This window comes from Microplitis mediator, chromosome 7 (genome assembly GCF_029852145.1).
Source record: "Microplitis mediator isolate UGA2020A chromosome 7, iyMicMedi2.1, whole genome shotgun sequence".
Classification (NCBI taxonomy): Eukaryota; Metazoa; Arthropoda; class Insecta; order Hymenoptera; family Braconidae; genus Microplitis; species Microplitis mediator.
In genome coordinates, this window is record NC_079975.1 from 1,829,764 (window position 1) to 1,855,387 (window position 25,624).

Genomic DNA, 25,624 nt, shown 5'->3' on the forward strand with positions numbered 1-25,624 from the left:
ATGTGTGTACTGAGCAGTTTTTGCTGCTCAGCATTCCTGACGACACTCTTAAATTCCTCCTTAGGGAGTTCAATAAGAGGGTTTACTCTTCCGAGACCGAGGGATTTTGCCGCGTACTTTGCTGCCTTATATAAGAACGCTCCCTTCTGCAGATTCTCATGACTATGAACAATCTGCATAAGGAAGTCGTCCTCATCTGCAGTGAAATTGACAACTTCGTATGTTAAACCCAAAACCAAACGATCGTGTAGACACTCCAAGCTCTGTAGACCTCTCCCTCCGATGTGCCGGGAAAGGTATAATCTGGTGACTGAGGATTTAGGGTGCATGCTCCGATTGATATTCATGACTTTGCGTGTCTTGATATCGAGATCTCTAAGCTCTTTTCGGGTCCATTTAAGGACACCGAAAGAGTAGAGTAGTACTGGGACAGCAAGCATGTTAGTTGCAGAGACTTTGTTTTTCCCGGAAAGTTCTGATGACCAGATTTTCCGGAGTCTCCGCCCATACTCGCTGCAGAGAGTCGTTTTGATTTTCGTTATTATTATTATTATTATTATTATTATTATTATTATTATTATTATTATTATTATTATTATTATTATTATTATTATTATTATTATTATTATTATTATTATTATTATTATTATTATTATTATTATTATTATTATTATTATTATTATTATTATTATTATTATTATTATTATTATTATTATTATTATTATTATTATTATTATTATTATTATTATTATTATTATTATTATTATTATTATTATCATTATTATTATTATTATTATTATTATTATTAAAAAAAAATTCAAGGCCATTTTTTTAAAAATAAATAATTCATATAATTATAAAAATTTATATGATGTATATTTTTTTATAATTAATGGAATAAATATTAAATTCGTGAAAAAACTATTTGAATTTAAAAAAATTCGCGGTAAAATTTAAAAATTTTGTAGGCATCTGAATTAGTTGAAAAAAAAAAATGTATTGGAAACGGATCAATAAGAAATTTACAAATGAGAGTAAATATGATGAGCTGATTTATTGAGACGGTTAAAAAATCAGCCCTTGTATTTAATTTATTAATTTTTTAAAAATCGGTCAAGGTTGGGATTTTATATTGAATATAAATTTTGCATGCGGAGTGTTTTTTTATATGTATGAGGTAGCTGACAAGACGAGTAGTTAGTAAATAAATTTATTAAACTAATTAATTGTCAAGGTCTGATGAGGATCATAGGGCACACATCAAAGACCAATGAGGAACAAGAGGTGACAAAAAGAAAGTCTTCATCTCCTCATCCTTCTGCGATTGCTGATGAACAAAAAATGATTACTAATTCTTTTGAAGCTAATATTTCTACACATAATTAAATTATAAAAAATATATATAGACTATTAATTAAGCGACTACTGTTATTATTATTAATATGATTACTCCGTAAAATTAAAAAAAAATTTTAAACTTAAATAACTTATAAAATATTGAGTCTACAGAAAAATATATAGAATACTTTTTTTTAGCAAATTTAATTCTCTATAAATTTGTTTCTATACAATTTTACCGTATCTTTGATAGATAATTTGTAATTTGAATTTTTAAATATTCAGTTCATAAATAAATAAAAAACTCTACTCCCATTAGTGTTCTAGTGTTTAAACTTAAATTCTGACTAAACTATCAAAGATACGGCAAATATGTATCAGTACAATTTTATAGGAAATTAAATTCTCTACAAAAAAGTATCAGGTAAATTTTTCCGTAAACTCAATTGTTTAGACACAATTTAAATTAAAAGACAACTATACAGAATCGAGGACTCGTTTTTTAATTTTAGCGGATAACTTAAACTTGAAATAAATTCTACCACTGCTACAATTATTTTTTTTATAAATATAAATGATAAGATTCCTCAAGTGCTTCTCGACAGTCATTAAAATTTTTCTATATAATATATTTTTCTCTCTTTAGTAATTTTTAAAAATATTTTAATACAAGCAAAGGCTTTTATAAAGCCCACAGTTAAGCCGCAAATTAAATTGCATGTCGTAGTACTTTCTTCAGTAGCATTTATATTAATTATTAAAAAATTTTTTAAATACTTTTTTTAATGAACTTTTAGTATATTTACTCTATTTATAATTATTATTATATTATATACAAACTCGATACAAGATTTCCTTCAATATCATGATAAAAAAATTAAATTACTGCAGTTAATTATTCAGCGGAAGTGAGAAGTCTGATATTTTCTTTTGCATCATACATAAAAATTTTAAACCATCCCACTTCCGGTCACTGTAATTTCATAAAATAAAAACTAAAAAATTTTTATCGTCTCATAAACTTCATAAAAACAAACGTCATATATTTATTTAGATTTTTAAAAAAATATGTAATTAAAAATATGAAAAAAATACACATATTTTTATAAAATATCAAGTATTATAAATGTACTATTTAATTAATAAAAATTTTTATAAAATAAATATCAAATTTTTTATGATACTGAATTTAGCAGACGTTTAATAGTTTTTGGATTTTTAAAAAATGATTAATTATAAAAATAAAAATATTTCAAAAAATTCCACCAGTAGTTTTTTTAGTTTTCTACATGTGCATATTTTTAGTTTTTTTTTTTCTGTCTCTAATTGATTTAAAAAAAATTCAAAAATTTTTAATTGTCTGCTAACTTCAAGATCACAATTTTTTTTATTAAAAAAAATGTATGAAAATTTTTGTTAATAAAAAAGCGAAAAAAAAAAACTAAAAATATGCACATGTAGAAAATAAAAAAATCTGCAGGTGCATTTTTTCAAATATTTTTTTTTTTTATAATTTATCGTTTTTTAAAAATCCGACCATTTTTTGTACGTCGGCTGACTTCGGTGTCGTAAAAAATATCCACATATTTTTATAAAATATCAAGTATTATAAATTTATAATTAAAAAATTTGTATAAAAAAAAAATATCGAATTTTTTTAAATAAAAAAAGTGAACAAAATTAAATGTCTACTTAACTGTAAAAAAAAAGAATAAATTAATGGGAGAAAAAAAATGAAATAAAGACAGCAAATAGTTCATGTCAACAAATGATATATTTTTAGTGCCTATACAGTGAGTTTTTGACTCTTCTAGGTTTTACATTACATTTCTCATTAGATTTAAACAATTACAAATGAATATCTTGTTGTTGTTGTTATTTATTATTTTATTTTATTTATTTTTCTTCTTAAACACTCAAAAACAGAACTAACGTTTCTTCATATTTCATCAATATTATTATTATTATAATTATTATTTATAATTATCATTATTATTCATTATCAATAATTATTTATTTATAATTTTATTATTTATCATAATTATTATTCTCAATTGTTACGCTTACATTCCGTCGATTCTTACAAATGATTACAGATCTTTCATGTTTTTTATCACCACATGGTGACTTATAAATTTTTTTTTTTTTTTTTTACACCTTCTGTTCACTGTCGATTTATTAGTAATTAATTTAAAATAATAATTATTATTTAAAAGTGAACCACGTCGTGTAATTGTAGAACAAATCGTCATTACTAAATTTATTTAAAATTAATTATTTATTCATATAAATATTTATATGCATATATATTTATAATTCTCAATATATATTTATATAATTATATATACATATATTTATTTATTTATTTATTTATACGCACTTCCGCTTCATTAATAATAATAATTCGCAATAACGTTTTGTAGGCTCGAATAATTATTAGTTTATTATTATTATTATTATTATTATTAATATTATAACGATATACATCCGAATTTATCATTATTATTATTATAAATTACTCTGTTTTAATTTTGTCGTCATACTTTTTTTTATTAATATCTTAAATTATCAATTTATTTATTATTATTATTATTATTATTATTATTATTATTTTTTATTACATTTAACTAGTTTTTTTTTCACATTTTTTTCAACGCAACCCTACAATTTTACCCACAACATTCGACATTGGAAATTGAGTCTGTTATATATTTATATATATAGGGTAGAAATACCGTTTTTGGGCCAGTTTTTGAAACAAAAAATTAAAATAAAATAATTTTTAAAAGACGCAATGACATAATTTATTTTAAAAATGTGTTCGAAGATACTTTTACCCCACTATTAAATTGGAAATTTTATTTCATACTTCTCCGTTAAAAAATTAAGTATTAAATGTCCAAAAATGGAGCAGTGGCCACTGATGGCACTTCTACCCTATATATATATATTTTTATATATGACTGTAATTTTGTAGCAGTGTTTTTTTGTTTACTGTACAAAATTTTTTAGTCGAAATTCAAAAAAACAATTTTTGGAACGAAGCCCTTGCATCAAATTTTGAAAGCCCATGGAAATAAATACTGTAGCCGCGGAAATTTTGAAGTTACAAAAAAAATTTTGATAGCAATTTTGTTGGGAATTTAATGGGCTACAAAAAAGGTTTAAAGCAACGAATCGATAAATTCAAAATTTGAAAAGTTATAGGCGAATGAAAAAAAAATACAGAAATTTAATTAAAATTTTTTCAAAAGTATGAAATTTTCTACTGTAAAAAAATTACGTTTATTAATTTTTCATGTCAAAGAGAACTTTTAAATTTTAATTAAGGGCTGCAATGAGAGAAACTTTTTTTTTAGTTTACTAAATAATCACAAACAGTAAACGTAAAAAAACTCTGCTGCGAAATGGCGCAGTCAAATATATAAATATATATATATATATATATTTGTTTTTTGATGTAATGTATAAGTATCTAAGCACTCAATGCTTACAAGAATTATTTTTTTACTTTCAAAAACTCGAGTTTTTACATTTCAAGTACTTGCTAATAATTAATAATAATAATAATAAATTTCGTATTAATTAATTTTCCGTCATGGACATCGTGGCAAAAATTTATATTTATATTTGTCTGACAATTGTCAACTTTAAAAAACTTATTGTTTATTTAAAAAAAAAAAATCTTAAGACCTTTAATAAAATTTGTTTTTACAATATTCTTAACATCCCTTTTAAAAATAAAAAAAAACTTAAGTACAGACTTAAATGATATTTATAATTACTCACAATATTCAAATATTTATTCCGTTTACAATTAATAAGTTTTATTATTTGCCATTTAATTGTCTCTATCAACTATCAATTATTATTACAATTAATATTATTATCATTAATAATAATTATTATTATTATTATAAACTTGTCATATACCTTCTCCAATACTTCAAAAACGCTTATTTAACAATAAAATATTTATATTTTTTTTTTCTAATAAGAAAAAACCGATAACAGCGTAATCAAGTCGATGATAAAATCGTAATTATATCGCCGTCACCGTGTGCTCGCTATTTTTTCGATTAAAAAAAATAAACAAAGACGTTGACAGCGACACCCGTTCATGTAAATCGTTAAATATAATTTTTATATTCAATTATTATTATTATTTTATTTAATTATTAAATATTACCATTTTAAACTATTTTGTCAAAAAACTGGCCGACGCCACATTAATATTATTTGTAATTATTATCACACACACGCAAATAAATTCATCACAAGCGTCCACTCCTGTTATATTTTTCATAAGGTCGGTAGTTCACAACACTAGTTATTTTATTTAGTTTTTTTTTCATTTATTTACTCGTTTAAATAAATGACAAATTACTTTAGTCATTACCGTTTTTTTTACATGTCAAAAATTTTTTTTTTTTTAGTAAATACTACTTTTTTATCTTTAGTCGTCCTATGGTATTTTACTAAAAACTTTATGGGGTATGACCTTTTTTTTATTTTTTATTTGCATTAAATGTCAATTTGCTATTTTTTTCGCACACACTAACATTTATATATATATATATATGTATATATGACATTTTGCAGTAAAATTTTTTTCTACAATATACGCAATTATTTAATAAACAAACAAAAATTCTGCAGCCCGAAATTCAAATTTTCAAATTTCCCGCTCAAATAAAAAAGTTAATTTATCCCATTTGTTATTATTTTTATTATTTAAAAATATTTTTCCACCTTACCGATCACATATATGATATATATATCACATATATGTAATTTATATATCATATATATGTCATATAATTTTGTACCGCCCGAAATATCAAAAAACAACAAAACGAATTTTTCATATCTAAAAAAATGCCTGTAACTTTTCAAATTTTGAATATATCGATTCGTTGCATCAGACCTTTTTTGTAGGCCATTAAATTCCTAACAAAATTGTCATGAAACTTTTTTACGTAAGTTCAAAGTTTCAGCAGCTACGATATTTATTTCCTGAGCTTTCAAAATTTTAATCAAGGGCTTCATTTCAGAAGTTTCCTTTCGAATTTTCACTAAATAATTTCGTACCGTAAGCATAAAAAAAAATGTCACTGCAAACTGACACTCATATATATATATATTTGTGTATGTATATTGTCATGACCATACATACTTATACAAGTTTTAATATACTAAAGTAGATACATAAATACATATACATTTCCTCTCCCTCGTCTTATTATCATCCTCCTTTTCTTTCCGGTGTGTCACACAGTCCTGTGTGTAAATCTCAGCAAGAAAGGGAGAAGGAGTCATTATTATTATTATTATTATTATTATTATTATTATTATTAGTATTATTATTATTATTTATTATTATTATTGTTGTTGTTGTCATTGTTGCCTTAAAAAAAAAAATTCCAACTTTGTAAGAGCGAGAGAAAGAGACTAAAGAACCTGATACTAATTGCTTTATTATTTACCCCTTATTAATTCATTTGATTAAATTTTTCTAATTAAAAGTTGTTGTTACATTTCACTCAAATACAATTAAATCTGAGATAGCTTATAATTGATAACGTCAGCATATTTTTTATTGCCAATCCCGAGTGACTCCTCTAGGCTATTCCGAGTCTATTATTTTATATATTTTTTTTTTTTTATATTTATTATTCATCTTATATAAGACAGATTTATATAAACGTCAATTACTTCAAGTACCAAAATTTAATTAATTGGTTTTTTTACAAACTGTTTTTAACACGAGTCAAATTATAAATATAAAACTATCATATGTCTAGATTAGTCATATAAATTTATAATTATTTTGTGCATACGACTCGGCTCAGCTGTTATAATCATTATTTGAAATTAATAACTGCTGAATTACTATACGGTAAATCATGGATAATCTATTATCTATCACATATATATTTAAATTTGGAAATTTTTTTTTACTGTTAAATGATAATATTTTATTTGAAAATTGAATCCCATAGTTCGTAAAATTTTTATCATATGAGTCTAAAATTCAAAATTCGAAATTTGAATCAAATAATTTTTTAAATTACAAATAATTGAAATTTTTTTTAATATTCAAAATTTCAAATCTCATAAATTTTATTTGATTCGAACTCTATTTGAATTCTCATATATATAGCAGACAGTGGGGGAAAATCCGACACTTTTTTGATGATAAAAATTTTTTTAGTAAATTTATCTGGTCTCCATAAAAAATTATGGGATAAATTGATCACCCCAACCTACAAAAATTTCTAAATTTTACTAAAAGCGAAATAAAAATTTTTTTTCTGGTCAAAATTTCGAAATTTTCACACTATTGAGGGTGACTAACTTACCCCATATTTTTCTGGCGATTGTTGATAAAAATTTACAAGGGAAAAAATTTTGTCTTTTTCGTAAATGTTTATCTAGTCAAAAAACTAATATGGGGTAAATTGGTCACCCTACAGTACAAAAATTTCCAAATTTTAGTAGATAAGAAATAAAAATTTTGTTTGGTCAAAATTTCGAAATGTTCGCACCTAGGGGTGACTGACTTACCCCAATTTTTTCTAGTAACTGTAGATGAATATTAAAAAAAAAATGTCCTTAAGAAATTGTGTCTCGTTTTACCCCACAGTCTCTTCTATATATAATTTTATATTTTTCAATTATTTTTACTCGTATTATAAGAATATAATAAAACAAGTATGGGGAAAACGACACGTCAATTGAAGACAAGAGAAGAGAAGGAATAAGAGAGAGATGGAGTGAGAAAGAGAGTTATCAAGATTGAATTTTCGTTACGATACCGAAATAAAACGACGTTCATTCGACATGGCAATCGGATGTCACTGAGGGTAAAAGAAAAGTTGTAAGTATAAGTCTCCAGAAGACGAAGGGGATAAAGTTAAGATGAACGAAGCGATACAACTGGGGTGACGGTGAAACGTTACGGGAATGTGAAAGCTTATATATTTTATATACAGATAGATATATAGACGGATTTGTATAGATGTATTGTGAGAAATCTGCCAGGAGCTATCTGCCTGGAAGTTATAATTTTACGGTCAATTCGCTCTTGATAAATTATTCGCCTTGTTGTTCGTATTCTAAATAATTAATTATTTATTAGCGAGATAATAAAATAGTAGTTTAGGTTTAGAGGATTTACAGAGAACGCAGGCAATAAAAACGTAAGCAATAGCTCGAAATTTAGGTTTTATCGAGGCCGGTTTCGGCCTAAAGTGATACTTTTCTCGGCTTTCGAGGGTTTTACGATCAAGTGAAATAGCGTTTTGTGTCAAGAGTTTTTAATGTGATAGAAAAAAATCCCGAGGATGATATTCTAGGGAAATTCATCTTCGGGAAAGGGTAAGACGAGTCTTTGTATGAAAATTTTATTTTCCAAGATTCTATTTTTATTTAAAGAGTTTTCGTCATGTAGAGCTCGGAATTAGGGACAGAATGACAAGTTTTGATATTTTTTAAATAAAATTGAATAGAAATCACATCAGAGCTGAGATATTTTGAGGTTAGAAATTTTTTTCAAGAGCTCACTTGGATTTTTCAACGAATTTTCACACTCAAAATATTACTCGAAATTTGTTTATTCAAATTTTCCCAGCTAAAGTGTCACTGAATTTAAATAAAAATCCCATAAATTTTCAAATTTTTAAACTAATTAATTTTCAAATAATCAATTTTCCGTTTCAAAATAATTAGAGGTTAAAAAAATTCCCAGAAAACCAACGGAATCTTAAAAAAAATGGCAACCAGACAAATATTTTACCGCTTAATTAAATTAAAATTTTTTCAAACCGAAAAATAATTAATCAGTATATTTTAATTGCTGCTTAATTTATTTTTATTTAATCTAATTATTCTCCAACACTAGCAGCCAAAAAAAAAAAATAAACAACAAGAAAACAGTAAACAGTAATTTTAATGAAAAAGTTAATTAGTAACATCAAAAAGATTTACTTTTACACAAAATATTTATATTTCTTACTCCTCTATTATTAATTATTATTATTATCATACAATAAAATTGTTAATTAAATAAAATTAATTAAACTGGAAATTGGACGAGACAGGGACGGTTCTCTATTATAAAATATTCAGATAACTCTTTGTTTGGTTTATTATATATTTTTAAATTAATAATAGTCACTATTGTAATTATTATTATTAATAATTTTTTAAAAATGGCGCTTCAGTGAAACTCGAGAAAAATACAAACTAGCATTTAAAGCCTATTTCGGTAAACTCTGACAATGTTCAATTATTTTATTAATCAATTGATTAATCAATTAATTGAATAATTACTGGAGCCACTGATTTATCTAAAATCTAATCTTGTTTCTGTATCCCAGATTCCAAGCATTGAAGCTAAAAAATTTTGTTTTTCTTCTCCTATCTCTGTAACGGCGCGTAGTTTATTTAATTAATTAATAAACCGGTTAATTAGTTTCTCGTTAAATATACAGGTAACATCCTAATATTACGTCAACATTTATTTATTATTTAATATTTATTAAATATATTTTAAAAAACGCGACCAACTGTCTGTCCGTTATTGTTAATTGTCATACGATCTGTAATTTAATTTTTTAATTATTTTAGATTTTTAGAAAACGTTGCTTCGTATATTTAAATTAACAACAACAGCTTAACGACTAGTTATGTTTCTGGTTTGTTTACTTTCTAAGGCCTTAAAACCTGAAATCATTTGGTTTTATTTGTTTACTTTTTTTTTTGTGATTTTTTTGGTATTAGTTTTCTTTCTCTCGCATTCGTGGGCTTGGCTTGTCTGTTATTTGGTTATAATGTAAGGCAGTATTACAACATGGGACGTGTATTTTTTTTTTTTTTATATTTTTTTTTTGAGGAAGAGGGAGAAGATCAAAATTTTAATTTTAGAATTTTAGACTTTGAATTAAAATTGTGTCTAAACAATTGAGTTTACGAAAAAATTTACCTAATACTTTTTTGTAGAGAATTTAATTTCCTATAAAATTGTACTGGTACATAATTGCCGTATCTTTGATAGTTTAGTCAGAATTTAAGTTTGAAAGTGAGAATATCAATAGGAGCTTTCAGTTGATTTATGAACTGAGTACCGAAAAATGGAAATCACAAGTTATCTATCAAAGATACGGTAAAATTGTATAGAAACAAATTTATAGAGAATTAAATTTGCTAAAAAAAAGTATTCTATACATTTTTTTGTAAACTCAATATTTTACAAGTTATTTGAATTTAAACTTTAACTCCATTTTAAATAATAATAATAAATTATTGAAAATGTCAATATGAATTTTTTTTACCCCCATTAAATAGTAATATCAATAATGATAATGTTAATAGCAGTAATAAAATATATTCGGTCATAGGTTAATTTAAAAATAAGTGACGTAACACGTGATGATATTTTAGGTTTAATAGGGCCAGTAGGCTAGTGGGGTGTAAAAGGACGAGGAAATTAAAAAAGAATAAAAAAATGGGGGATGAAAAAAGTAACGAGTGCAGGACGTGAGGAGTTTTCTCGGTACGTGGAATGTGTGGTGATATAGAGGGAAAGGTGAAGAAGGAAGAGAATCATGAGAGCCACAGCGCGTGAAATTGAATTTTACGTCGAGCCCATTCGCGCGGCCTCATGTCGACCCGTCCCGACTTTCCAAGGCTACATTCGGGATGCACCTATGTATGTATATATGTATATATATATACACTATCGATTTTATATCATGGTACACACATGCACGATGATATTATTGAGGCAAGTACAGAGAGTAAGATAGAGTACTTAATGTATAAAAACTATAAAAATTATCAATTAATTAATATTCATATTTAATTACTTTTTAAGTAAATTTATGTTAATTTCTGATTAATTATATGCGACTAATTACTCAATGAAAAAATAACATCAATAAAAATTTTAGTGGATTTTGACAGGAAATTTTTATTCCAACTCATAAATTTCGGGTATTTTGCTATGAATTCAAATTGTGGCCAAATTATCAAAGAGACGACAAAAGTGTACAAGTACAATATTATTGAAAATTCAATTTTCTACAAAAAAGATCTCTATCATTTTTTCCATAAATTGAATAGTTTACGCGATAATTGAATTTAAAGTAAAAAATTCCAAATATCCATCTTTTGATTCGATAAATTTCCTGTTTCCTTCGAAATTCAAATACTGGCTAATTAACCAAAAATATGAAAAAAATGTATCAGGTCAATTTTGTCATAAATTAAATTCTCTACAAAAAAGGTCTTATTCATTTTTCCCATAACTCCCATAGATCAGACGTTAGAAATTTTCAAAGTGGAATATTTTTTCGGCCGTTCAAAATTTCAATTGGCGCCAAATTTCGAAAGTAATTTTTTATTCAAAATTATGAGAAATAATTTTTGTCAGGAAGCGTAAAAAAAATTTTCCACAATAAAAGTCAGTATATTTTTATACAAACAAATAATTTCAGAAATAGAAACAAAAATAACAGATTAGAGTTCAAATTGTCCATTCCCGCCGTAAAATTGTACTACAATAACATATACATCCGAAAGTTGGCTCGTTTTTTTTCATTTATTTTTATAAACACTAATCGTTCAACAGTTTTTTTTTCATTCGATTCCGCACACAAACACCAGAGTAACATCCGGTCACTGAACAAATTCTATCCCCTCAGAATAATCTTCCCCTTGTTACTCCCCAGATCACACTCGTTGATGAAAACCAACTCGTCGGTGCAATAAAAACAAAACCAACAATGGAAAAAAAAAATAAAAAAGTTAAATAAATAAATAAAAAGAAAAACGAATAACTTTTCCATGAGGTATTAAATATATGAGAAGAAAATCTGTTGAAAATACGCGGATTATTTTTGTTTAGTTACAATCCGGGTAGATAAAGGGTAAGAAAAATAAAAATGGATGAAAATATGTCTTTGTAATATTCGTCAATCGTTTGGTTGGAAAAGTACAAATTGCAGCTGAAAATGAGGGAAGAAAAAAGTTTACAATGCGAAATTACTTTGACAAAGAAGTTTAAGAATAAGGTGGAAGGAAAATAATATAAGAAAAATTACGCTAAAATATATGTCGAAGTTTAATAACAAAAAAAATATAATCTGAGGAACATAGAAATAGTTAAATATTTTTTAAATTTCTACCCCAACTTTTACGCTCGCCGAGTCACTGCCGTATCGAATGGAAATAAATATGAATCAAATGTGCATATATATCAAGCTGTGATGTATAAATATATGAAAACTTTTTTTTAATAAAATAAATAATTTTTCATATTTTTTTTTAGTTTTCCAAAACAAAAACAACAGAAGTATATTGAATTTGGACGTAATTTTTTTTTTAACCTCTAGTTGTTGGAAAACAGCAAATTAGAGGTTGAAAAATTTTTTACTGACTTAAATCTTAATGATTAATTAGATGGTTATCTAAATTCAATGACGCGTTTGCTGGAAAAAATTAAATAAATCATTTTCGGACGATATTTTGAGCGCGAAAATTTATTGAAAAGTCCAAGTGAGCTCTTGAAAATTTTTTCTAACCTCAAAATATTTAATGACCGTTAATTAAACTCATAAAATACTTGAATTATTTTACATAATGAAATTTTTTAACTCTTCATTTAATATGAAATTTTGTTTTTGAAAAATTCTATTTAATTTATTTAAAAAAAAGACTTGAATTAAAAATTTTTTAGTGAAACCCGAGGCAAAGAGAGACATAGCCCTGATTAAACAACTGAATTCGACCGAATTAAAAATTTTAATTCTGTTATATTCTGTCGAATTCTGCAAAACAAAATTCAACTGAATTGAAAATTTGAATTTGAATTAAACAGAATAAAACCGATTTAAAAATTTCAAATTCGTTTTAATTCAGTTTAATTCGGATTCAGAACCAGAAATTGGAGAATTATTTTCGAATTAATCAGAATTAAACCGAATAGAATTATTTAAATTCGTTTTAATTCGGACAAATTCTGGTTTTCCTGCCGAATTAGACAGAATTAATTTTTAAATTAGGTACCGAATTAACAGAATTTATCTGAATTAAATAGAATTAAAAATTTAATTCTGTTTAATTCGATCGAATTCAGTTTTTTAAACAGGGAGACCGAAATGCCCCAATTTTAAGTGACAAAAAAAAAACATTTTTTTTACAAGCGCTCGCTGCTCGCGTTGTTTTTATAAATTAGGGAGGATTAAAACGAAAAAAATCTGCGGGGTAAAATGAACCACTAGTTAAAAAAAAATTTCAAAATGGCGTCCGTTTTATTCCGTCGCCCATTTTAGATGCACGAATGATTTATAAAAGAGAAATGATTGAGTATAGATGAGTATTTGGGCATGAAAGAGACCAGAAATGGGTAAAATGGCGACAGGAAGTTAGAAGAAACGGACATTAAGCCAAAATATATGAAGAATAGTATTTGTGAATAAGTATGAGGATTATTTTACCGGAAAACGATTGATAGGAGAGTGTAGAAAAGGACACGATGGATAATATGTATATGAATACAACTAGAGTGGAAAACTGACAAAGATACTCAACATTATATGCACACATACATGCACATATATATCTGTATGTGTATAAATATTTATGTGCCCACATATATACGTAAAGATATATAGGGAGTATGGGAAAATCGAGCAAGACTATACGTAACAGTAAAGCCGGGCTGTTTCAGTGAGTAAAGAGTGCGAGGGAGAGAAAGATAAAGTACCGAGAGAGAACTTTGAGATCAATACCAACTACCCTCTCTTTCTCTTTCTCTTTCTCGTGCTGTTGCTCTCCCTCTACTCTCACGCATCCACTCCCTATAAAATTTACCTTTTTACACTTTTTACTACACTCCTTACTCCTTATTCCCTTATTCACTTTATTTATTTTTTATTATTCATTTCATCCCCTCGGAGCTCAGTCTCTTTCCCTCAGAGCCGTTTTTTTTTTATTTTCAATTTTTATTTCAAATTATTTTCGGCTTTGGCTTTGGCTTTTTTTAAGTGGAAAATGTTTTGAGTCAGAGTCAAGGCGGTTTAAACTCTGAGGCGAAATTTATGTTTGTGATTATGTTGGACCGTGTCACTGGATGTGAAATGATTCTTGAACACGAATGTCATGATAAACTAAAGGATGGGAGAGTAAATGGATGGATGGATGAAAGAATAGATGGATGGATAGGTAGAAAATAATGTGATGGCTTGTGATTGAAATGACGTGACAAAAAAATCTAATAATTTTTTTTTAGACAATAGACTATTTGGGTTTCAAACATTCGAAATTTTTAAAATGTTAATCAATTTTTTTTTTCAAACGTAAAAAAAAAATAATAATGACTGTAATCAAAAATTAAAAGTAAGAATTTTGCTACACTATAGAAAAAAAACCGGGGTAAATCCAAATGGTGTAGGTGTTAAAATTTTCGGTGTTAAAATAACACCGACGGTGTAAATATTTTTTACCGATGTTAAAAAAAATTCACGATGTTAAAATAACACCACCGGTGTAAATATTTTTTTCCGGTGTTAAAAAAAAATTCTCGGTGTTAAAATATTTTGCGGTGTTAACCATTAAATGATGGTGTTTGTAATACATTTTGTTTCAAATTCAATACGTAAAATTTTTTTACACCAATTTAACACCGGTATATTAACACCGCCAAATTACACCACCTAAGCCTCGCGGTGTTAAATGGAGTCCATTTTTAACACTTCTTTTTACGGTGTAAAGCTAAAAAAATAATGAATTATGTATATTTGACTTTAAATTAAAATTGTGTCTAAATAATTGAATTTACGGAAAAATTCACCTGATACTTTTTTGTAGAGAATTTAATTTCCTATAAAATTGTACTGATACATATTCGCCGTATTTTCAATAGTTTGGTCAGAATTTAATTTTGAACGCGAGAATATTAATGGGAGGCTCATTTAATTTATTTATGAACTGAGTACTTAAAAATTTAAATTACTAGTTATCTATCAAAGATACGGTAAATTTGTATAGAAACAAAATTTTAGAGAATTAAATTTGCTAAAAAAAGTTGTTCTTTGTATTTTTTTGTAGACTCAATATTTCACAAGTTATTGAAGTTTTAAGATCGGCTGAAAATTTTTTGCAGTATTAATAATAATAGCAGTAGATGAGTTAAAAATGCAAGAGGAAAAGAGAGAATGAAACGCCTTCCATTTTGGCACACATTTATGTTCGGTACATTGCGCTCGATTTATCGACATCATTATGTCCTCACGATGAAATGATTCGTCAGTGCGACGTTTATTGTCGTCTCTAGTGTACCACACAAAATAATGAACAAAAATAATTTAAATATACGAAAAGAGAATAAAAAAACATTAACATCTACATAGAAATAAATAACGCGCCTTAAATTTAAAAAAATTATTTTTTACAGAAAAAAAAAAAAACATTTCAACCCATCTGACATTTTTTTTATATCATCCTGACAGTTTATTTCTATGAAATATATTATTTTTCTGATTAAACTTTCCGCAAATGGAAATATATTGCAGTAATAAAAAATGAGGTCAAAAAAATCATATTCATTTTTGAATAAATTCTATTATTACGCTTAATAATTTTTTTTTTATATTTAATAGAATTAATTATTCGTAATTGAATCATGAGCGAATCAATTAAAATGAAAAATTATTATTCCGTTCCTCATAAATTTGGCAACAAACATTTTATCAATCAATTTAGTCAATCCGAGTAATTAAATTACGTTTTTTTTGTTTATTTATTTATAACAAATATTTACTTTAATTTATCAAATCACAAATATATATTCACGTTTTTGTGTATCAGTTATAAATATTTGTTTATTAAAAATGTATGAGTTACTCCTATCAGTGCGAATATTAATATTTTGCTTTGAAAAATTTTAATCAAATTCGTGAGTTTAAAATTTTATAGTAGAGTAAAAAATTTTCAATGAACGCAGATTAAATCCGGAGTGGATTCGGAGCCTAATTTTATATTTATTTAATCTCTTCAGAGTGAAATTTACTCCAAGGGAATTTATTTTGACATTAAAACTCCGGACATTCAAATAAAATCCAAATCACCCCGAAATTACTCCGCTGAAAAAAAATTCCGTATACGGAGTAATTTTTTTTCAAATGTCGGAGTAAATTCGGATTTTCATAAAATTCGAATTTACCCCCGATTTTTTGGCGGGAAAAAATTTGAATTCAAATAAAAAAATTTGAATTCAAATGAAAAAATCCGAAAAATTACGAACGACTAAAATTTTTCGATTAATGAAAGTATGGAAGGACTTGAAATTTTGAAAATAATTCAAAAATTAACAAATTTTTCAATAATTGACGTGGAATTGAAATTTAAATAATTTTTTGAAAAACAAAATAATTTTCGTGGAATTTCGAGTAAAATATTAATATTCGATTTAAAATATCGTTCACGTACTTGTCATATTTATTTATCTATCTATCATTATATTTTATTATTATTATTATTTTAGCATATTAACGATATTACCCAGGAGTTATAAATATAAATAACACGATTGGCCAGTTGTATAACCTGAGGAATCGATTCAAAGGCTAAACAAATGCTGATAAATTGTCGAACGTTCATAATGTGAGTCAAACCACTTGACTTTTTTTGCATATATATTTATATATTATATTGATTATCCATTTACTTATTTTTTTATTCTCACAATAGATTTTTATTTATCATTTTCCCGTAAATAAAAATAATATTTAAATTTATCTATTTGACTACCGACTAAATTAACGAGTTGTTAAATTTTTTTTAATTACTTTATTTACGTACCCTCATTTAATTAACTCATAAATTATTTTCTTCTCTTTTTAATTCTAGAAAATTTGATTATTTTCTGTAAATAAATTTTTGAAAGTTCAGTTTAGAGTTCAAAGTAACAAATTATTTGAATTATTTGTGTTGGATACAAATCTGAAGTTCTCTGAAAGTATCCGGGGTAGCGAAGGTCTTAATTACTTTGGCCTTTGATAAAAAAAACTAAATAAAAATGAATGAAAAGAAGAGAAGAAAAAGTAATTTAAGATTTTCGAAACATACAAAGATAAATAATTAATAAGTAACTTTTAATTAATAATTGTGATTAGAAGTTAAAAAATACGTGGAAGTAAAGTTTTATGGGGAAAACAAAAATATTTTTAATTTTAAATTATACTGTTGATCTAGTCGGTTTAAATTGAGATTTCCTTAAAAATCATTCTCTCAACTTTACTTCTTATCTGTTATTTTTTTTTTTTTTTTTTTTTTTTTTTGCAAACTTGTTCTCATTCTTATGTCATTCGTGAATGTCAAGAGATTAAATCGTCCGGGATTCACAACGACGGCGTCTAGTCCTCCCGTCGTCGGGTGCCAGCGCTCCAGAAAACCGGACGAGTTTACAAATCTAATTTACGCGGCATAAGACAGTAGGACAAGTTGGGAATAAAGATATAAAGATCCTTTTAATTATTATAAAGATACATAGAAAAAGATTTTATAACATCATCAAAAAAAAATATCATTATTATTATAATTATAATAATAATAATCTTAGGATATAATTTGAGTTGTGGTCGGAAATTATTTTCCAGACAAATTATATCTGTCCAGAAAATTTTTAAAAATATGACATTTTGACACCTGACATTTTTATTATTATTATTTTTTATTTTTAATTAAAGTTTAAATATAAATAACTTGTTAAATATTGAGTGTAAAAAAAAAATGATAGAATAACTTTTTCTAGCAAATTTAATTCTCTATAAATTTATTTATATACAACTTTATCGTATCTTTGATAAATAACTTGTAATTCCGATTTAAAGAACTTATAAATAATTTAAAAGTCACTTCATCAATATTTTATCAGCTTCAAACTTAAATTCTGACTAAACTATTGAAAATACGATAAATATATAAGAATACAATTTTATAGGAAATTAAATTCTCTACAAAAAAGTATTGATTAATTTTTTTCGTAAACTCAATAGTTTACCCACAATTTTAATTTAAACTCCGAAAAATTAAAATCCGCCCCATGAATAAAACAAAATATTCCTCACAAAATTTAATTATTCAAATATATAATTATATGAATAAATGATATCCTACTACAGTACAAAAAAACAATTATAAAAGCAATAATTAACTTATTAATTTTTAATTACATTATTTCCTCTCACTCAATTACCGTAAAATATAAAATAATAACAAAAGTTTTAATAACTAGTTTAATAAATGAGTAATTGGTAACAATGGAGTGTGAAATGTCTACACTATGAGCGTTCTCCCGTCTTGCATAAGTTACACAACCATCACAAACGTTAATAGTTAATTAAACGAGTCGTTTAATTAAATAGTGGTGATGTGTATCGTGGATTTCATTTGTGCGTATCGTGACCTTTGTTTCGTGGTCGGTCATTCCAGTATATTATATATAATATAATATACTACAATGCAATACACTACAATACACATATATCATGTATATACAGGGTGTCCCGAAAGTACTGCACATAAATTCAACGATTATTAGACAGAGGACGCAATTTTGAGCCAAAAAGTCCTCTGGCATTTTTCAATCTGACCCATAGGTAATTAATTATTAATTAGAAACAAGTGACCAATCAGAAGCGCACCTCAACCAAGGAAGAGTGGGGATTCGTGCAGGAGTAGGGATACCCCCACTATACTTTTTCCGCTGGAGAGCTTCTGATTGGTCACTTTTTCTAAATTAATTACTAATTTCCTGTGGGTTGGATTCAAAAACACTAGAGGGTTTTTGGTCTCAGAATCGCGCCCTCTGTCGGCCGCGTAATTTATGTGCGGTACTTTTTGGACACCTTGTATACATTGTACACATATATATGTGTGTGACATATATGTATATAGGATTGAAAGGGGTGTTAAAGTGACGTTAGAGGGCAGTGAGGGACGGAAGTAAATATCGAGGTGGGATAAATAATTACGTATGTAAATAAATATATATTTTAAATATTTTTTATTAAGAGGCTTAAATTTTTAAAATTGAAATTTTATTTGCCAAGACCGGAGTATTTATATTAATATACTAACTTATAATAACAATAATAATAATAACAATTATTATTTATTTTATTTAAATTAAATTTATTATTTAACTCCTGCTTTGTACTTCTCGATAATTCACGAAGCGCCATCTACTTTTGATTTTTTTATATATTTATATATTCATTAACCATTTTGCCTCCCCTTTAGTGCCATTAATTTTGCCATGTCCTGTATTTATATTAATTTTTGGTAGACGGAAATTAAAAAAAATTATAGAAAGGGGAGGAAAAATATGTGGTATATATATATATATTTTTACACGCCATCATTTTGCTTTCTACCCCCGTATCACCTTTAACTATTTTATTTTATTATATTATATTTTATTCGCTACAAAAATTTATGACAATATTCATTTTTAAACCCATTTATATTTTTAGTACAAATGCTTTGTAACTTTACAGATGGAAAAGTCATTCTTTATATGTACGTATGTCTTTTTATAGTTATACTTTACTACACATGTAAATAAAATTTATATTTTACCGATTTTTACTTTTATTTACTTTTTTTTATCAAATCTTGTATTATAAATTATTTATATTCCGATTTATTTCAAATTCATGTATAAATCAAGTCTATAAAATTTTTATATATGTATATATATAAGATTGAAATGTATGACTACCTGTTTCGATAACTTGAACCATAGATTATTTTAAAATAATTAGAAACTCGTTCGCTACTCGAAGTTTTCTATTTAAATATTTTTGAATCGGCGGGAAATTTAAATCGGTCAGTTCGTGTTTTGAAAAAAAAATACAACGGTTCAGCTATTAAACTTTTTCCAAAAGTTCTCTTCATTTTTTACACTCAAAAAAATAAAATTTTAAAAAATTCAAATTTACTTGCAAAGGCGTAATTTTGTTTTTGAATTGGCTTGAATAATTGTAGCTCATTATTTTAACAACTGATAAGATTTGAAATTTATTTTTCAAAATTTTTCCGCCACCCAATTTTACTAAAAATAAAAAAAAAATTGTTTCATTATTTCAGTCTCTCCCATTTTGCAAAAAAAAATTACTGACAGTCAATACAAGCCGTCTTATTTTCAAATCCACTAAAAAAATCAAAAATCCGTATCCGGTATCCAAAAAAAATTTTTTTTCTATCAAATAATTTATTTTAAAAACACTGAGCAGCTCGTAGTTTTTAATTATTCTAAAATGATCCGCAAAATTATCGTTTTAAATTACACAGTAATAACGTCGAGTAAAAGTAACCCCCGTCAACACCCGATTACTTATTCACGACTCATTAACTTCACTTAAAAGTAATTCATCACGAATTTAAACTCCATAACGCCGTTTCATCGCCTTGAGATCCTAAATTAAATCCTCATTTCACCTCGATCTTTTATAAATAATTTTAATATTAAATAAAACAGGTAAGTCATACATTATACATTTCAATCTTCACCTTTCTTTATCCACAGAAAAAAAAATAACTGTTGCTACAACAGAAAATTTCTGTAGCAGCTACAGGACTAGTCTTGTAGCCGCATCAGGATTATTCCTGTTATAGTTGCAGATCTATTCCTTCTGCAGCTGCAGGTTTATTTCTATTGTAGCCACAGGATTATTCCTGATTTAGTAACATTTATATTCCCGTGGCTGCAACAGAAATATACCTGCAGCTGCAGCAGGAATAGATCTGCAACTATAACAGGAATAATCCTGATGCAGCTAGAAGACTAGTCCTGTTGCAGTCACAGATCTATTTCTGTGACTGCAGCAGGACTGATCTTGTGAATACTACGAGACTTTCCTGTTGCAGTTACAGGGCAAGTCCTGTTGCAGCAAAAGTTTTTTTTTCCGTGTAGACTCATTAAAAAACCAATAAACAAACAACAACTTATTAATTAATCCATCATCCTGGTAAAAAAAATAATTAATCTTCCCCCAGTACCACGAAAGTGTCAATCTGTCACTTGATAACTTCCTTCCATCAATGCAATACCGATTATCATCATAATCATTACCAGTAATATCATTATTATTATTATTATTATTATTATTATTATTATTATTATTATTATTATTATTATTATTATTATTATTATTATTATTATATATATATATAATGTATTATAATTTCTAAACGAACACATATTATACCTCGATAACAATAACCGCCTTCATGCTCATTTATTTCTCTCTATTTAATCCCATTTGCCAACTCCCTCAATAGGCTACAGGAGACTATAAGCTACAGCTCGACTCTCACCCTCCTCAACCCGGAACCCTTTTGGTATCACTCCCTCTCCCTCCCTCTACCCCACCTCATTCATCCCTTCACACTCACTCCCACGCAAACATACAAGTAATTTATTTATTTTATTTTATTTTTCCACCAGATCCAACTCTTTGTGCTCAACAATTCCCAGTCGGTGTCATCCTCTACTAAACCCTCGTCACTTTACTAGTGTTTTTTTTTTCGTTATCTAAAAATTGCATGTATACATAAGTGATTTTTTGTATAATAATTTTAAATATTTTCATTTAAAATTTTTATCACTAATTTTTTTTTGAAATTCATTTTAAAATTTTCTATTCCTTTATTTATTTATTTAAAATTATTGTTTATTTATTTATTAATTTACTATCACTGTAGAACCGTCGATGTGTTAATTCGTCAATCGCATTCTCGTTATCCATATTTATGAAGCATTTTTTTATTTTCTCCTTCATCATTCTGGCATCCAACGCGATTACACCCACGCCCACACATATATTAATAAATTTAAAACCAAATATATATTTATGCGTAAATAAATCTTCATATATTTTATTATATTTATTTATATTTCATTTAAAAATCTAAATCTCTCGCTCTAACAAAATATAAACTCGAACTCTCGCTCGAAAAACCCAACAGCCGCCTACATTTATTATCAACAAACCTATCGCCCGTCTTCAAATCCAGGGAGAGAAGTATAAAAAAAAATGAACAAAGTCACCGTCATGACGTGTGCGTGTGTGTGTGTGCGAACAAATAGCATTTAAATAAAATATAAATTTATTTAGCGGCCGACTTTTTAATCCTTGTCGTGACGTTTACTTTTATTTGGCCTGACCCTGTCATCGGTATACCGGAAGCCAAGAAATATATATATCAACATGGATTTCCAGCTTTAAAAATTATTCGTTTTATTATTTATTATTATTATTATTATTATTATTAATATTTTAATATCCAAAAATTTAAATGCTACAAAAATCCCAGCTTCCATTTCCAAGGACTGTAATAACAGAACCGCCTGTATTTTCTTCTTGACTTATTAATATTTATATTTATTATTATTAATTTCGATTTATTTATATTTTTTAAATTATTATTATTATTATTATTATTATTATTATTATTATTATTATTATTATTATTATTATTATTATTATTATTACTACAACTACTATAAATACAACTATTAAAACTACAAATAAATCTAGTACTATATCCCCAACTTCCGTCACGACGACAACAACAACGACAACGACAACGACGATAACGATGACGATGACGACTTGAGCGCCACCTGACCCGCGGGTAATAGCGCTCGATGGTGTCACTAATTATAATCCTAATAATAATAATAATAATAAAAATAATAATAATACGTCTTAATTTTATTTTGACACCACAATAACAGCAGTATATATTAATATTACTATTATTATTATTATCATTATTATTATTATTATTATTATTATTTATGTCGTAATAATAACTACAGCTACTTTCACTACTGTAGTAACGGTAATAACTAATTTTAATGACATTTAGCCACGTGTTCAGCCAACTTCGTCTCCACCACCACCACCAGGACACGTGTGAAAACGACGACCAATTGTAGTAATATACAAATAAAAATAATAATAATAATTTACATTGTGCTGGCATCTTTAGTGACGCTAATGTACTTGATGATTTATGCCTACTAGTATTTACGGTTATGTTTATATTCACGTAAGTATTATTATTATTATTATTATTATTATTATTATTATTATTATTATTATTATTATTAATATTAATATTATTATTGTTGCTGCTGGTACTAATAATAATTAAGTGGATCGGGAATAATTTAAATGGATATATAGATGTTTTATGTCTTGTCATACGGTTAATTTGAGGTCGAGGCACGTAATTAGAGTGGAGAAGCAGCAGCTTGGTGGCCGCTGTTGTCGCCGCTGGACTCCAGGGAAAAAGAGTCTGCCCGGTGCTGAGAGAAAGAACGACGGCCCAGATACAGAGCAGGTAGACCAGCGGGACCGAGGGGGCCGCCGAAGAAGGGCTCGCTGATGAGGACGACGCCAGAAGGTTGCTGCTGCTGCAGGGCGAGGAGGCACTCATGGTCGACAGTGGCGCTGGCGAGGACGACTCTGGGCTGTGAGGTTGACCTTAACACACAGGTTGCTAATTAGATGATTAGTTACTTTGTTTTTCAATCGGAGATTCGGCTTTTGTTTTTCATGTTTGTTTAATTAGCTACTGATTGTTTTTCGCGAGCGTTAGATGTAATGATGCCGTTGGAGATTAAGTTTTAAAGTTTTTTAAATAAAAGGGATTTTAAAAGCTTAGTTGTGTTAATTGAGATGTAAAGAAGCCGAGTTTTAAATTGGATTGGATTAAACTCTATTGGATTTCTTTTATTTCCTGGAGATACGGAAGTTCATTGATGTTTGGAATATTGTTGTGAGGAAACATAATATTTGAGGATTTTAATTTACGCTAAGTGGAAATGGGCTTTGATTTAGTGAAGTTCGAGGAGGGAGATTTGAAAATTTAAGTCAATTTACGTCACATCGCGTTACTGATGCCATAAGGGCGTATTCCGAAAAAAATAGAGAAATGCAAAAAAAAATTTTGGTACGCCCTTATGGCATCCAGAGTACTTACCAGGAGCCATAAGGGCGTACCAAAAAGTTTTTTTTTCGGGAAACAACGTATTTTTACTTGAAACGCGTAGAAGTGACAAAAAAAAAATTTTTTCATATTTGAAATTTTTTGGTACGCCTTTATGGAACCCGGTAGGTACCTTGGGTGCCATAAGGGCGTACCAAAAAGTTTATTTTCGGGAAACAACGTATTTTTACTTGAAACGCGTAGAAATGACGAAAAAAAATTTTTTTCATATTTGAAATTTTTTGGTACGCCCTTATGGCTCCCGGTAGGTACTCTGGGTGCCATAAGGGCGTACCAAATTTTTTTTTGCATTTTTGCCCGTTTTAGGCATAACTACGTCGATTTCCGAAAAAAATTTTTTGGTACGCCCTTATGGCATTTGTAACGCGATATTTTTAATTATCAAATTGATAGGTGGGATTAGAGAGATAGGGCAGAGGTACCGTTTTCGGACACTTGAAAAATTTGAATAAATTTCTAAAGTACGCAATCACATAACTCATTTTTGAATGTTTTCGGAGATACTTTTATCTCATCACAATATAAGTTATTTTTCATAATTGAAACAAAGTATTACATGTCCAAAAATAGAGCAGTGGCCACAAATGGTACATCCACGCTAATTCTCATCTATTGTGTAATTACTGTACTCGGGATTCTGTAATTCTGGTCATTAAAAGTGATAGTCAGATTCGTTATCTATAATAGTTGCGTTAACACACGAGTAAGGCAAAGTTACATTAGAAGTACAATATAACACTAGTAGGGAAAATTAACACAAATAATGTAGAGTGTTCTTACCACCAGTCTAAACTACGAGTGTAAGTCAACACCCTTATGGGATAATATATTTTTTCAGTATGAAAAGGGTCAAAAAAACATTAACTGTTTTTGAAGCCTCGAATTAAGATTTAAACTTTTTTTCTATTCATAAACAAGAAGTATAATAACTATTGTAATTTCAAACAATGTTCTATTGAATAAATAATGGGTATTACTTAATCACAATAAACGCAGTTCAATAAGCCGTGTGCAAGTATACTTGCATTATAAATGGGGTTCATTTACTCTGCATCAATACACGACATTGAGTCTATTTCAACAGCACGTCTTTAGTTTTTCTATTGCGCGCGAATTTTAAAAGCTGTTTATTTTAACGAGAATTGAAATATTCTAGAATCCGATTGATACACTTGCTAATCAGATTAATATTCAAATA

General features: G+C 27.1%; 2 protein-coding genes across 8 annotated transcripts in view; one reads left to right on the forward strand and one right to left on the reverse strand.

Moving 5' to 3' along the window:
- LOC130670833 (cryptochrome-1-like) overlaps positions 1 to 17,046 on the forward strand; it is a 30,388-nt gene extending 13,342 nt beyond the window's left edge. For 3 of the 7 annotated variants that reach the window (XM_057474394.1, XM_057474393.1, XM_057474392.1), the window contains exon 11: positions 1,235 to 2,530. In XM_057474394.1, coding sequence (XP_057330377.1) covers positions 1,235 to 1,386 — 152 coding nt within the window. In that variant the 3' untranslated portion in view covers positions 1,387 to 2,530. Of the gene's footprint in view, positions 1 to 1,234; positions 2,535 to 16,885 lie in introns of those variants that run through there. The other 4 variants (XR_008990435.1, XM_057474395.1, XM_057474397.1 and 1 more) reach the window with 4 other exon arrangements.
- Positions 17,047 to 18,478: 1,432 nt separating this feature from the next.
- Positions 18,479 to 25,624, reverse strand: part of LOC130671371 (uncharacterized) — a 52,010-nt gene continuing 44,864 nt past the window's right edge. Inside the window, exon 4 of the mRNA XM_057475224.1 lies at positions 18,479 to 23,900. Coding sequence (XP_057331207.1) covers positions 22,708 to 23,900 — 1,193 coding nt within the window. The 3' untranslated portion in view covers positions 18,479 to 22,707. The remainder of the gene's footprint in view (positions 23,901 to 25,624) is intronic.